The sequence below is a fragment of the Artibeus jamaicensis genome, unplaced genomic scaffold, assembly GCF_021234435.1.
Source record: "Artibeus jamaicensis isolate MK-2021 breed Jamaican fruit bat unplaced genomic scaffold, CSHL_Jam_final contig_685, whole genome shotgun sequence".
In the NCBI taxonomy this organism is placed as follows: Eukaryota; Metazoa; Chordata; class Mammalia; order Chiroptera; family Phyllostomidae; genus Artibeus; species Artibeus jamaicensis.
This window is the reverse complement of record NW_026521924.1, coordinates 20,106,406-20,121,100: the sequence shown is the minus strand read 5'-3', so window position 1 is coordinate 20,121,100 and position 14,695 is coordinate 20,106,406. Positions and strand designations below refer to the sequence as shown.

Genomic DNA, 14,695 nt, shown 5'->3' with positions numbered 1-14,695 from the left:
ACACAGCTGGTCAGAATAAAAACCACGTGTCCCTGTCTCCCTTGCAGCGACATGTGGCCATGTGACTGAGTTCTGGCCCAGGAAAGAAGAGCAGAGTGCCTGCAGCTAAAGCACACAGCCTTGAAGAGAGGGTGTGTCCCCTTCTCCCCCTCCCCCCTCCTGCTGGCTGCAGTGCAGACCCAGCACTGGGAGGGCCAGTAGCTGTCCTGGCCTGTAAGGAGAAGCCTGACCGAGGGGGTGTTATCTCACAGTAATGGGGTAGAAATGCCCACTAGTTTCAACCGAGGGTCTTGTGAAATTTAGGAAAGAGAACACAGAGCCTGAAAAAACTCCCTTTGGTTAACTAAAATGCAGTAGGTCCCAACCTTGACCCAACCCTTACAAACCGTTCCTGTCTGTCAGAGACAAATCTTTATTCATTGATTTGCTTATTGAGTGCCTGCCAGGGGCCGAGACCTGCGCTCGGCATTGGGGACGCAGGAGCAAACAGGACCCGTGGTGTCTGCGCCCTCACGGAGCCTTCATTGGCACTCCCGGCATTTCGCAGTTCGGTGTACATCCTGAAGTGTTTTTACAGTCACCTCCGGTCAAGACAGCGCCGACTTGACACTTTCCAAAATTCTGCTCCTCCGCCAGAACGCTTCTGCATTGCACAGGGAGTGCAAAATGGTCTGGCCACTTTGTAAAGACCGTTTGGAAGTTAGGTATAAAGTGAAATATTCACTGACCATCCTGCCCGACTGCCCAGAAATCCCACTTTTAGGTGTTTATCCAAGAGAAAGGAAAGCACGTCCACACAAAGACCTGTAGATGAATGTTTGTGGCAACCCACACACAGTAACCTCAATTAGAAACAATTTGAATGTTCGCCGATAGAAAAACAGACATTGAGATGTATCCATACAGCAAGATACTGCTCAGCAGTAAGGAGTGAAGTATTGGACACACACCATGGATACATCTCAGAGTCACTGTGTGTAGCAGGAGAAGCCAAACACAAAAGAGTGTATGCTGTCTGACTCGGTTTATGTGAAATTCCAGGAAAGCCTAAACTGATCTATCAAAAGTAGATCAGTGGTTACAGGGGCTGGAGTTTGGGAAAAGGGGGTTGATGGCCAAGCAGCACAGGGAAGTTTGGAAGGGGGTTGGAAGTTTTCTTTTCTTGATGGTAATGCTGATTACTGTATATTTATCAAAATTTACTGAGTTAAATACTTAAAATTGGTGCTTTTGTATATAAATCATACCTCAGTAAAACTGACCTGAGAAAAGTTAATTATATTGTCATGAATTAGTGGGAAAAAATAACCTTTGTGTATACACTGCAATAATAGGTGGGTTATAATGCTTAAATAAATAAAATCACAGAGCGCCCCTCACAAATAGACAAGCTTCTCTTTGGGACAGAAACACAAGGCAAGTGGAGGCTGAAGCCTCTGGGTCTGCAAACAGGCCAAAGGGACCGGGAACTCGAGGCCTGCACAGTGAATGGGGACCAAGGATTCTTTGAGAACCGGAAGCCTGGTATCAGGTCAGACTCACTGCTTGAAACCGTATCTTGGGTAATGGGAGCGGATGCAGGTCTGGCCATCAGGACCTGAACCAAGCCACCTTGACTCATTAACTGCATCTGTGACATCTCTGATGTCACCCAAAACGGGGACTCCTGAGCTGCCACTGGGAAGCCTGCTCTGGGACTAGGGCCCTGAGGGTCTGGGTTCATATGAGTGCAAAGGAAGAAAGTGGATGGAAAATTCCTCTCACCATCATCCTGAAAACCAAAATTCTAAAGCACGTGAAGAAAACTGATACCAGGAGAGGCAGCCAGAAACTCAACTCCTTAGCAGATGAAGTCACTTGTGATAAGTACAGATCACAGAGCCAGCTGGGAATGACTTTACAGTAAGTTTAAGACCGTAGTAAAAGTAAAGAAAGGAATGAGTTATAAAAAGAAAAAGGTCATGAAATAAAAATAGATATAGACTGTTGATATGAGAAAGAAGCCATTGGAAACCCTAAAAATGAAAAATATCATTCTTCAAGTGCATTAAAAAAGGATTACCCCTAAATCAGACACAGCTGAAGAGACAATTAGTGAATTGAAAGATACTCCTGAGTAATTACTCCAGAAAACTGTGCAGAGAGATAAGGAACAGAAAATATGAAGGACCAGAGAGGATGTGGTAATTGGACAGAAAGATGGCAACGTAAATGTAGCAGAAGTTCCAGGACAGAATAAAGGATGTAATGGGCATACAACATCCATTACACAATATTTAGATGATGGCTGAGAGTATTTCAGAACCAAAAAGAAAGTCCTGAGATGAAAAACACTTGCCGTGGGCTGAAAGAGATGGTTAAAAATAAACTTCCACCAGGAACATCGTAACAATGTAGCAGAATGTCGAAGAGACAGAAAAATCTTAAGAGTCACTAGAGAAAAGAAAATTGCCCACAAAGGAATGCCATTTAGACTGACAGCAGATTTCTCATCAATAGCAATGAAGGACGGACGGAGAAGTGAGGCTCTGAACACGCAGAGGGGAGTTACAATCACCTCGCTCAGTGTACTGCCAGGTGGACAGTGGAAAAGGAGGATGAGTTACAGACATTTGCAGACTTTCGTGGATAAAGAGAGTTTACCGCCCGCACCTTTACTGAGAGGATCACTAAAGCATGCATGTCAGCAAAAGGGAGAGTGAAAGGAAAGAAGGCAAATTTTAAGTATGGAAATTGACCAAATATGTTGGTAAATCTAATTAATTTCTGACTATATACATATGAATTTGTGATAAATAGTGGAAGTAAAATTCTAAATAATAATAAGGAAGATGGTACAGGTCAGTTGAGTTGGTAGTTACATTGTGTTAAAGAGGTTTTCTTGTAGAGAGAAAAGTAGATATACTGAGTCTATTGTTAGGAAAATATATAGCTAAGGACTTTAAAAATTAAAGTGAAACTGCTAAAGAAATGTGATTTACAGCGTTCAAATTGGTGGGGAGGAAAAGGGGTGGGAGGGGCTAAAAACACTATCCATCAAAAGTCAAGAAAGAAAAACAAATAAAGTAACCGCATGTGTTTCCCCAGTCCTCAAAAGTAATCTCATGGCAATATAAAACACAAGACACACACATACACAAATAAGAGTGTAGGAAATAAGTCCAACTGAATCAGTAATCACAATAAATATAAATGGATTAAACTTACCTGTTAAAGACACAGACCGTTAATTAGATCATTTCTAAAAATCAAAATCCAGCTATAAGCTGTGTTATAGAGACAATAACACAGACATGTTGCAGATAAGATGGAAAAAGACACCCAGCCGAATACTGACCGAAGGAAATCTGTCTAACAATGTTAATATCAGGCGAACTAGAATAGAACTAGAACGTAGTACAAGAAGCACTGCTGGAGATCAAGTGAGCCAATGCATTTCTTTATGATAAAACCAAGACTCACACCAAGAGGGTGAAAACTCGCAAACTTTAAGCCTTCCCTAGCATTCAGATGGATTCCTTTTGCAGCAACGCTTCTTCAAGGATTGATCATTAATCAGATTAAACGTTCACGCAGGCCTAAGTCCCTTAATGTGGGAAAGGTTGGGGCATGAGGGCAAAGGAAGAAAAACAAACACGGTTGCTTGCTAAATTATTAACCACAGTGCGTGGGCTAAATCAACAAAACAGCAATCAGAACAGTAAAGGCCCAGTGCACCCTAAATCACGTGGGGTGCATTTGCGTATTAAATCGGAACATTTGGTGACTGTAGCCTGTGTTAAAATGTGCCCGCAGTGAACACTTTCAGCTCACCAAACTCACGTGGTCCCCGTGCAAGTCAGCAGGAGACTCCCTCCTTTGGGGGCAAGAGTCAGGCAGCGCAAGGGCTGCATTTCAGGGGAAAGAGATATTGCAGGCTCAAGAAACCCGGGACATTTGACAAAAATCACATCTGATGACCTTGTAGACAAAAAAGAGAAATGAGCTGGATGAGGTGCAATTAGGTAAATTTGTACTGGGCCCCAAAGGGCAGCTGATTAATAGATGCTGTTCAGCAGGAGGAGAGTTGTTAATTACCTAGCTCTGCAGCCCAGCTCTAATCCCGGGCCCTCATTTATTTACCAGCTGGGTGACCTTGGGAAGTTTTGTTTTTTCTTTACTTCTCTGGGCATCAGTCTCCCCAGAAAGAGATAACTGACCATTTCCAGGGTTGTCATTAGCATTAAATGAGATCACTCATGAGAGCCCTTGGCACACAGTGAGCATTCATGAGGGATACTTTCCATTCTGTAGAATAGGGGGAGAGATTAGCAGCCACATGGGGATCCCGGTTTCCAGAGTTTTCACAACACAGAGCTTAGCAGTGTGAAAAAGCAGTTCGTGATTTGGGCCGGAATAATAGGAGCATGCTATGGACGTCGGGGGAGGTGATGGTTCTGTTCTGCCCGGCACTAATCAAACTCCATCTCCAGCAGTGGTTTCACTTTGGGGAGCCATGCTTTCATAGGGACCTAACCCAGGGGTTCTCAGACTGTGGTCCCCAAGGCCAGCAGCATCAGCATCCTACGGGCATTTGTTAGAAATGCAGATTATGGGGACCCACTCCAGCCCTATTGAACTGTGGGGGTGAGAGCTGGAGTGTGAGTTTGGACAAGTTAACGTTAACACACATCAGCACGAGTCTGGTGCACGCTGAAGTTGGAGAACCGCGCACCTAGATAGACATACCTGTAAGAGGGAGATCAAGGCCTCAATACTGTGCCTTCTGAGTCCAGCTGAAGGGCCTGAAGATGCTCAGTCTTGAGGAATAAGGGTTTGACAAACCCTCAGAAAGGCCAGGTGGGAGGAGGAACTGGCTCATTTCTCCACATCACCTGATGGCAGGACAGGCATGGAAAACATCGGGGCAAGACAAGCATGGTGGACTGGAGAAGGTGCTCTTGGCTGCAAGTAAATGACAACTGACACGACCGGCCTAAATCCTAAGGGGTCTGCCGGCTAAAAACAGGAGTCCAGAGGGAGAGAGGTTCCAGGCCTGGCTGGTTCGCCAGGTCAGCTGCATTCTCAGAGGTTCTCCCATCGGCCGCTTCTGCATCTCAGTGGAATCAGCTGTTCCCCCCTTGGCTGCCCAGTGGTGGAAGAAATTCCCGGGTCTCGTGTCAGACACGAAGAAGCAGAGGAGGAAAGTATGTTTTCCTTGTCTCCTCTATTAAGGAACCTTCCTCAGGAGGGACTCCCTCTCCTTCCAGCAGATGTCCCCTGGCATCTCACTGTGAATCTGACACCTGGGTTCACACGACACTTCCAAAGCTAGTCCCAGACAGGGATAGTGGAGTTCCCGGCCTTGGCTCAGAGGGGGGCCCGTCCACCATCCTGTCCCATGACCCCTTCCGAAGTGTGACCACCCTACGGGCGCTCCCCAGCATGGTGTCTTTAACTGCATAAAATAAAACAACAGTATTACAAAACCGATTATATTGGAATATGACTTAAAATTTTTTTTTAAAGTGTGATATAGGGATAAACTTGCTCCCTTATTAGCGCATTAAATAACAACACCTAGCGGCAGATGGAATAACCGCTGCGGTCTCGCATGCGGTGCTGAGTGCAAACGACAGTCTGAGGCACCTGGAATGACCATCCTGGGCTGCGAAGATAGCTGTGCTGTCTCCCACCGAGGAGTCACGACCTACTGCTCGGGCCACTGTGCTTTGTCACTCACATTCATAACAGAAGGAGACAGTACCTTTCAGTTGGAGGTCAGCAGAGACAAAAAAAGTCATTGTCCCCCTGTGCCAGTTTGCAAATGCCAGTGTTTTAGCCTTGACCCTTGGTTGGGGGTCATCTGTGCACTCCAGGTGAACGCCATCGTGGGTGCTTAGACTAAATTAAGGGGGGAGTGTGGGGGGAGACGAGGGTGGGTGAGTAGAGTGGAGGAAGGGCGGGTGGGCCTGGCTCCAGGGCGGGTTCCCCGGAAATGGGCAAGGGCTTCCTCGGAAGGGGAACACTTCTCATCGCCCGAGGAAAGGACCTTCTCGTCATCTGCGGGACTCGGACGCCATACGGCTCACGTGCCCAGAGCGCCACCAACCTTGATATTCTTCCATTTCCCCCATTTTATAAGCTTTTGTTTCCCAGTTGGTTTTCTTTAGATGTCTATGTGTATCGAGTGATAGAATAGTCGCCCTTGACTAATACTCAGCCTGATGGGGGGTATTCCTTCCATCACGCTCCTTACAGGTGACCACAGCTCTCCACTTGGTGGCTGTCTTTTCAGACAACTTGCTGTGCATGGTGTTATCCTGGCAGCTCACGCATGTTCTTGTGCAGAGAAACTCGTTGGCAGTGCGGGTCCCCATGCCCTGTGTCCGCCAGCCCCCCACCATATGCCGGTGGACAAGAGCAGCCAGTGTGTCCGATGTGAGCTCACACTGCCCCCGTTAGACTCTGCAAAGAAACTTGGAGGTTCAGGGAGGGGAGGTGGACCCAACATCACACATCCCATAAGTGGCAGAGCTGAAATTGGAACCGTCTATCATCTGCCAAAGTTCCAGCTCTAAATGCCATTCCTGCTGGCTTTCGGGCTGTACGTGGTGTGGCTAAAACAAGCATCTTATAGAAATGTTTCTTTCTTCTTTTAAGGCGTGGAGTAGGCACCCTCCTGGAACCTGGGTTGGAGGGGGCCCACTTGACACGGGCATTCACACGGAAGGGTTTGGGTACCTCATCAGTAAGCCTTGAGTACCCTAAACATTCACAGGAGACCCCGAATGTATGCTCCAAAGCCAGCACTGGAAACAGCACTAGGTGACCTTCAAGGTAAAAGCGAGGTGAAGATGAGCTCCAGGGGTTCTGTGATCTAGCGTTGTCTTGGAGGCAGTGAGGACTGTAGTTGTTGAGTAAAGGCTGGCCACTGGCCTGAGAGGGCCATGGGTCCTCGACCATCCCTCCAGACCTGGGACACCTGGATTCTGCAACAGGTCCAGAGCCCTGCCTCTGTCTGGTTGATTTGGTTCCTCATCCATCCATCCATCCATCCATCCATCCATCCATCCATCCATCTATCCATCCTCCATCCTCCAACCCGCCCTCCTCTGAACCTCGGTTTCCTCATCTGGAAACTGAGGACATATGCCGCCCTTCGAGGATGCTGTGGCCATCAGCACAGGCCTGGGACCTGCTTTGTGCTCACTCAGCATCAGTCATTATTTCAACAGTTCCCAGTGTCTGCCCTTGAGGGAGCTCAGGACAGGCAGTTGCCCCAGGCGTGGTGGGAGGGGCGCCCGTGATTTCTGCACACAGTGGGTCCAGCTGGCCACACTGGCTACCAGGGCTTGATCTGAGAGCCCCAGACCCACACATGCTCAGGCAGGTCCTCAGCACTACCCTGGGGGTGGGACCCTCCACTGGGGTGAGCCCAGAAGAGTGCAAAGCCCAGGCGTAATGGGAGAGGCGGGGGAGGGTCCCAGGTCGGCAGAGCAGAGTTCATCTGTGTGAGCTTGTATAGGCTATTCGGCCTCCCTGAGCCTGTGTCCTCGGCCGTGATAAGGGGATGGTGACACCTCCTGGGTGAAAATGAGATCCCTAGAGGGCAGTCAGGGACTAACCCTCCGACCCGCAAACCCGCCCTGGGAATCAGAGAGGCGGGCTGGGAGGCTCAGGGCTCTGTGGCTGGTAACAGCATCACTCAGGTGGGAACCCACATCATCACCAGTCAAGGGGATGAATACGTTGGTAAGTTATAGGTTGCTTCTGCAGTGGAATATTATACGGTGATAGAACTGGACAACTGACAGGCACATGGCCACATGGATGGACGTCATAAATGCAGTGGTACACCAAGGACAGAGATGGGACAATTCCATGTGTAAAGTTCAAGAAGACAGGAGAGGGGCCAGGGTCAGAGAGACGCGGGCAGGACTTGGGGGTTCGTTTCTGGGATGCTGTTGGTGGGAGGTGGCTCACCTTTATTTGCTTTATAGCTTATTTATTCACAAAACGGTGTCAGCTAGTTTATGGACACTCTTCTGTACATGTGATTCCCTCGAAATCTAAGAATAATTCGAGTGCCTAGGGCTGAACCAAAGCTGGTTTTCCTTCGCCCTCTCCCTGAGCCCCAGAAGCTCTTGCTCTGTGTTGGGGACAGAAAGCATGAGAAGGTGCTGAGGCCTGGCCACGCCCTCCCCCTTCCACCCTCCCCTCCCCCACTGCACTGCTCTCAGACACAAATGCTCCAAAAAGACACTGCCCAGAGGTTTCTTTAAACCGCTTTATTCAGGTTGGCTGGTAGTCACAGATTGAATCGTGTGTACAGGGTTACCCACACACCCCGGGGCAAAGCCCTTGGCCTCTCTCACATCCCCCAGGGCATTGCTGAGGGGTGGCCAGAGGTTTGAGCCAGTTCTGAGGGAGTGTTGGGCCCAATAGAAATATTTACACATCACCAGGGGCGGGCATCCCCCTGATCGGGAATTATGAGGGAACTGGTACTGGGGTCCCTTAGTTCCCAACAGCCCCAGGCCCTGGGGTGGACTTGGTGTGGACCCTAAGAGGGGGCTGGGCTGTCGGGAGCTGGCAGAGGGGGCTCCTGGGAGAGCCTCAAAGACCCTCAAAGGGGTCCTGCTGGTGCAAAACTCTGCATGGGGCCATGGGGTTGAGGGGAAGGCCCTCTGTGTGACGGGGCAGAGGTTCCTGGTGCCCCTTCTGCCCTGGAGGGTGGACAGGGAGCTGTGTCTTAGGTATAAGGAGGCTGAAGTGACTGACCCGCCAGGAGGCAGTGGGATGTCTCCCTTTCCTCCCGTGGTCCCTGTGAGACGCCTTCTCCTGGGCCACAGCCCCAGAGCAAGGCTCTCCTGGGAGCTCTTGCCCCGTCTCTCCGCCAGGGGAGAGGCCCCAGCTCTGCTCAGAAGATCCAAGTCCAGATTCGGGGCGGGTTCAGATTCGAGGTCCACATCCCCAGGTCCAAGTAGGGGGTGGTAGGAAGGAGGGAGAGCAAGGCTGGGAGGCCCTGGCTGGGGACGGGATTGGGGGGCAAGCAAGCAAAGCGAAACACTGGGCGCCACTGAAGCCTGTGACAGAAGGGGGCAGCCTGGCCCCGGCATGGTGTCCCATCCCCGTGTCCAGGTGGTTGTCCCCTGGGTGCCCAGGGCTACCTCCTTCAAGCCAGGTCACCTCGGGGATCTGAAAAGGAAGGGCTTGAATGGGGCTTACATGCTGAGCAAAGGGGTGGTGGGCAGAGGGCCCAGGTGGTGGCCACAGGCAGTCTTGGGGATGGGGAGGCGGCTGGACCCAGGCCGTCCTGTCCCAAGAGGTCCAGCAGCTCCTCATGCACTCTGTACAGCCGTGGGGGCGCGGGGTGGGCAGGCGGCCGGGCGCGCATCGTTCTAGAGGCTGCAGGCCTCCTCGTCCACGGATCGCTTCCGCAGCTCCTTGCCGGGCTTGGGTGGTGGTGGGGCGGGCGCGACAGGCAGGGCTTCGGGCAGATGCAGGACCGAGTTCTCCCCGGGCTGCACCCGCAGGTAGGCCTTGACCTTGTGGTGCCGGGCCTTGCCATCGCTGAAATCGATGACACGGCACTCGTAGGTGCCTTCGTCTGTGGGCTTCACCCGGGACAGGCGCAGCTTGTGGGAGATGTTACTGCCCACCACCTTGACCACCTGGGGGCGACAGAGAGACCGTGACCTGGCTGTCCCGGGGTGAGGAGACAAGTCATTCGGGAGAGAGCTCACTTCAGGCTGAGCTGGGGGGGCAGGGGAAGGGGGAGCGGGGGTGGGGGGCGTAGCGCAGAGACACTCCCACAAGGACACGTGGAGTTAAATAGCCCCAAAGTAAAAGCATATGAAAAGTGCATCAACACAACAGATAAATAAGCGTAAGTCAGTTCATTCAAAGGAATACTGCGCAGCAGCAAAAAGGACGGACCTAGCGCCAGGCATGTTACATCTCTGGGACTCGCAGGAAGTGCGGTGCCATTTCCATAAACAAACACAAACCAACACTCTCCACAGGTCTGGGAGATCTGTGTGTGCGGACGTTTAAATCGGCGGCCTCATGTCCGGGGCCAGGGGAGGGCTGTGGACCTCGGGTGGACTGCAAGGTGAGTTCTCAGCCTAGTCCGAAATGTTGTATTTCTTTAAAAAAAATAAAGGCTGATCACAAATGTATCAGGACTTTAATAAGTGTGCCTGTCTGTTGGGGGAACAAACCAAGTATATTTATCTTTGTACTTTGGCTTTGTGTTTATTCTTTTGGGTTTCTTAATTTTATTTTAAAATAGCAATTTAACTTACATACAGCAAAGGGCACACGTGACAAAATGTTACTCTAGTGTTTCCCTGTGCGACCAAGGGCAGAGAAAGGCAGGGCCATTGTCGACCCTCTAGAGCGCCCCCTTGTGGCCCTCCCTCATCACTCACTGTTCCCCCTTTCGGCGGCGGGGGTTAACTGCCTCTGACTCCTGTCTCCATACATTAGTTCAGCCTGTTCTCGAACTCTCTCAGGTGCCGCTTCTTTCACACACTATCAGAGAGATTCTCCATGTTGTTGCGTGTCTCCGCTTGTTCTTTTTTATTGCTGTGTAGTATTCCATCGTGTGAGCACACCGCAAGGTGTTTATCAGGCCCCCTGCTGATGGGCATTTGGGTAAGTCAGATGTGAACGTAAAGCTATTGTGAGTTTTTTCATCTAAAAGAATGACAAGGCAGTTGGGCAGTTATATAAGATATGTCACTGGGAAATCTAGATGAAGGATACAGAGGACTCTATGTTTGTAACTTCCTGTGAATCTAGTTTTTAAATTCAAAATTTAAAAAGTTAGAAAAACCTCCCCTGGCTCGTGGTACTTAGACCCTCTTACTGCGCTGCCCCGCCTCCTGCAACACCGCCCCCCGCCCCGCTCGCCCCGCCCAGACGGAACACCGGAGATCAGTTCCCCGCTGCTGGCTGGCGACCCCCTTCCCGCCGGTCTGACCGCCTATTCCCACCCAGGCTCAGCACGCCCACGCGGGAGCTGAGTGGGCTCCAGCCCTGGGGCCCCAGCTGTGAGCCCCGCTGGCCTCCCTGACCTTGGCGGGTGGGAGAACACAATCGGCTGGTCTGTCCTTGCCAGGCCCCGCCTCCGGGAGGGGGAAGTCCCGGCTGATCACCCTACAGTGAGGAGGCCAGGATGAGAAGGGAGGAGGACAGTCCCCACGGGGTGCGTTCGCTCGGCAGGCTTGTTTCAGTCTGCTGGACGCTCACGCATGGAACTTCCAATCATCTCACGAGTCCGCTCTGGCCTTCCCGGTCCCTTCTCATCTCCTCCCAAATGTCCAGTTCTTTCGACTTCAGGCCTTTGGCCTTCTGGCTTTTGCACATACTGGTTTCTCTGCCTGGGTGCTGCGCCCCATCTCTCTTCACCTGTGTGACTCCCATTCATTCTGAAACATCACCTCCTCCAAGAAGTCTTCCATCACAACCCATTTATCTCCTTCATAGCAGTCATCACACTATGAAAACCATTGAACTGATCTGTCAGTTGACTTGATTTTTGTCTCTCTCTGGCTAAACATAAATTCCACGAGGGCAGAAATATCTACTGTGTTCATCTTAGTGACCACCACAGGGCCTGGCACCCTGTAAGTAAAATAATAATACCAACAATAATAAAAACATTTGTGGAATGAATGAGCTCGCTGGAGTTCCTTCTTTCTCCAAATGAAATGGCGCCCAGATGCCATGCTTTCTAAGTGGAGGTCACACACACACGATTATACCCACTTTAGAGATGGTGAAGCTGAGGCTCCGGAAGGGGAGTGACTTTCCCATGGGCGCCGAGTGAGTGGCAGCGCTAGGAACTGAGCCCAGGCCTGACTCCGTGCATTCTATGCCTCCAAACGGTGCCACAGGCCCACGGAGGTCCACCAGGACCTGGCAGGGCCACGGAGGTGGCAGTGCCTCCGGGCTCCAGAAGGGAAGCGGGCAGGTGGGCTTCAGCAGGGAGCCTGGCTCATCCTCCTTTCACCTGAGTATTTCCGGGTGGTCATCATCCCCCTCGAAGCAAGAAACGTGGGCTTATGGGACAGCAGGAGGCAGGAGGAGAGACAGAGGCAGAACTTCCCAACAGCAAGCGGTGGAAAGGCTTCCAGCCGCCCTCCTGGTGTGGGGGCCAGGCGCCCCCGCCGGGTGTGGGGCGGGGCCCAGCTGGAGGCCTTCTGCAGGCTGACTCCATCACCTCTGACCAAGGGCAGGGACAGGCCCTGCGGCCCTGCCAGGCTCTCAGGGAGCAGGGGATGCTGTTGCAAATGCGCAGCAGGGAATGAATTACCTCAACATCTGTTTCCCTCACGGATATTAATTATCCTTCATTTGTCAACCCTACAAGGCGCTAATGGAGTAATAATGTGAAGCGCTGGGAGCAGCCTCTCCTAGGGAGGGAGCGTGGAGCGTGGCCCACCCTTGCCCACCCCTCTGCTCACCCCCAGGATGCTAAGGCCTGGGCAGGTTCCCCCTTCCCCCAGCTCCCTCCCACCCCTCTGCTGCCAGCGAACACAGGTGGCTTGCAGAAGTAAAGCTCCCCCTCACCCCAGAGAGGAGGAGGGGGATGGTGAGCGCTGTGGGGGGTGCTGGAGGCGGGACTCTGCCCCTGAGAAATCACAGCACCCTGGCCTTGGTTCTCCCTCGCTATATCATCCATTCATTGGACACACATTTATCAAGCGCCCACTCTGAGCAAGGAGCTGGCGATGTAGCTGCGAACCAGCCGGACCCCGGTGCTTGCCCGCACAGGCTCACGGTCACAGGAGAATGCAGACCTCACCCCGTAACCCAGCACCACAGCCAGCTGGCCTCTAACAGGACAAGGTGGGAGGGCCCACAGGCCCTGCTCCCTCCAGGCCGGCAGCAGAGGTCTGTGCCTTTAAGTACCACTGGGGAAGGCAAATAACCAAGACAGTAACGGTAATAGCAGTGGGGGTAGCTAGTGCTTATGGGGCGCGCAGTCCCTGTGAATCGCTAAAGCCTCACACACCTCACTTAAACCTCACAATAACTGTGATGCAGGCACACCGAGGACGCCCACCGTGTGGGTCAGGAAGTTGGGGCTCAGAGATTTGCCCAGGGCCCCAAGCTGGTGACAGAAACCAGGCCTCAGACACACCCCTGGGGAGCCTCCCAGGACCAGACACCTCGTTCCCCAGGCCCCCAACCCTCCCTGCTCTAGGGGCACCCAGCCCTTCTCAGAGACAGCCTCTGGGGGGGGCCTCATCATGCTGCTCCAGCTGCTGGCAGGGATGGGTACAGAAGCGGCCTCTTGGGTTTCAGCATTCACAAATCGGGCAGAAAGATCCTGCAGCCCAGAAGTCCAGTGTGACTGAAGAGGACCAGAGAGGAGACCCCCACGCCACAGGCTGACTGTAAATCATAATCACGTCGGCACAGGCATCGACAGGCCCTGGTGGTGCAATTAAGCACCTAATTACGCTGAAAGAAACAAGGCAAGTCCACACCATGACGGAGCTCAGCCTCCTCCCGCTCGGGCCTTGCCCAGCACAGCAGGGCCCCCCGGGACATCAGGGGGATGAGCACCGACAGTTTTGTTCCTGGTGCCAGACCTTTCCCACAAGTGGCCTCCTGGCTGAGGCCAAGGCCGAGAGTGAATGGGTGGTCCCGGGCGGGGGTGGGGGGGGCAGTGCTGGGTGGGGAGCAGGTACCAGAGGGTGCCGGGCCCAAGTCCGGCCCCGCTCTGAGCTCCACCACTCCAGCGCCCCCATCAGCCACATCTGGCCACACTACCCTTCCGTCGGCTTGTTCAGACCCCAGCTCAGGGTCTCCCCCAGTCGGGACCACCGGCATTAGCCTGACCCTCCGGAGTCACTGAGTCATCTCTTCAGCTGCTGCTTCCACACCCAGGCCCAACCCATCTCTGAGTCCCACCAATCTCGCCTGGAAATACCCAGGCCCTCCATGCAGGCCAGACCAAGGCCCAGCTTCTCATCTGGGTCATCGCCCCGGCCACCTCTCTGGTCTCCCCTAAGCCACTCTGGCCCCTTCCAACCTCTTCTCCTATGGCCACCAGATCTTTTCAAAATGCCCGAATCTTAGAAGACTTCCTTGCACTGCTTCCTGAAGTGGCTGGCAGCAGGGGGAGTACTTTGGGGTCCCATCCCTGCCTCCCCTTGGCCACATCTGCCTCCAGGAGCTCCTCCAACACACACTCAGAAGAGCTTCCCTTACTGCTAGTCAAATCCTCTGCACTTCGACGCTTACCTCAAAGAGCACCTCCTCCAGGAAGCCCTCCAGGCCTCCCAGGCTAAGTCAGGTCCTGTTCCTGGCTCAGACTCCTAGGCAGCTCTGCATCATCATTTTTTTCCTCTTGTGATTACTGGGTTGATGTCCATCTCCCATACTGACTGGAAGCACCCTGAGGGTGTGGGTGTGTGTGACCTTGGCCCTCACAGAGGCGCAGCCCTCAACCCCTCCACTGCACGCTGGCTGCTCTATGGGTGTTTCAAGGGATTCCCTGGATGGATGGGGTGACTTTTGCCTCCACATGAGTCTGGCCTTCCTTGCAGACTTCAGGACTTAATGCCCTGTGTGTCATGACTTACTGCAGGGACCTCCAGAAAACACAGAAATGTCTATAGCAGAAAATAAAATCACACAATACCCTGACCCACCACTTGGCCCAACAATGCTTTGGGAAGGACACAGACTTTGG

General features: G+C 52.4%; 1 protein-coding gene across 1 annotated transcript in view; it reads right to left on the bottom strand.

Moving 5' to 3' along the window:
• Nucleotides 1–8,265: 8,265 nt before the first annotated feature.
• The window catches only part of VSTM2L (V-set and transmembrane domain containing 2 like), a 31,763-nt gene continuing 25,333 nt past the window's right edge, over nt 8,266–14,695 (bottom strand). Inside the window, exon 4 of the mRNA XM_037164531.2 lies at nt 8,266–9,656. Within this exon, the coding sequence (XP_037020426.1) occupies nt 9,384–9,656 (273 nt within the window). The 3' untranslated portion in view covers nt 8,266–9,383. The remainder of the gene's footprint in view (nt 9,657–14,695) is intronic.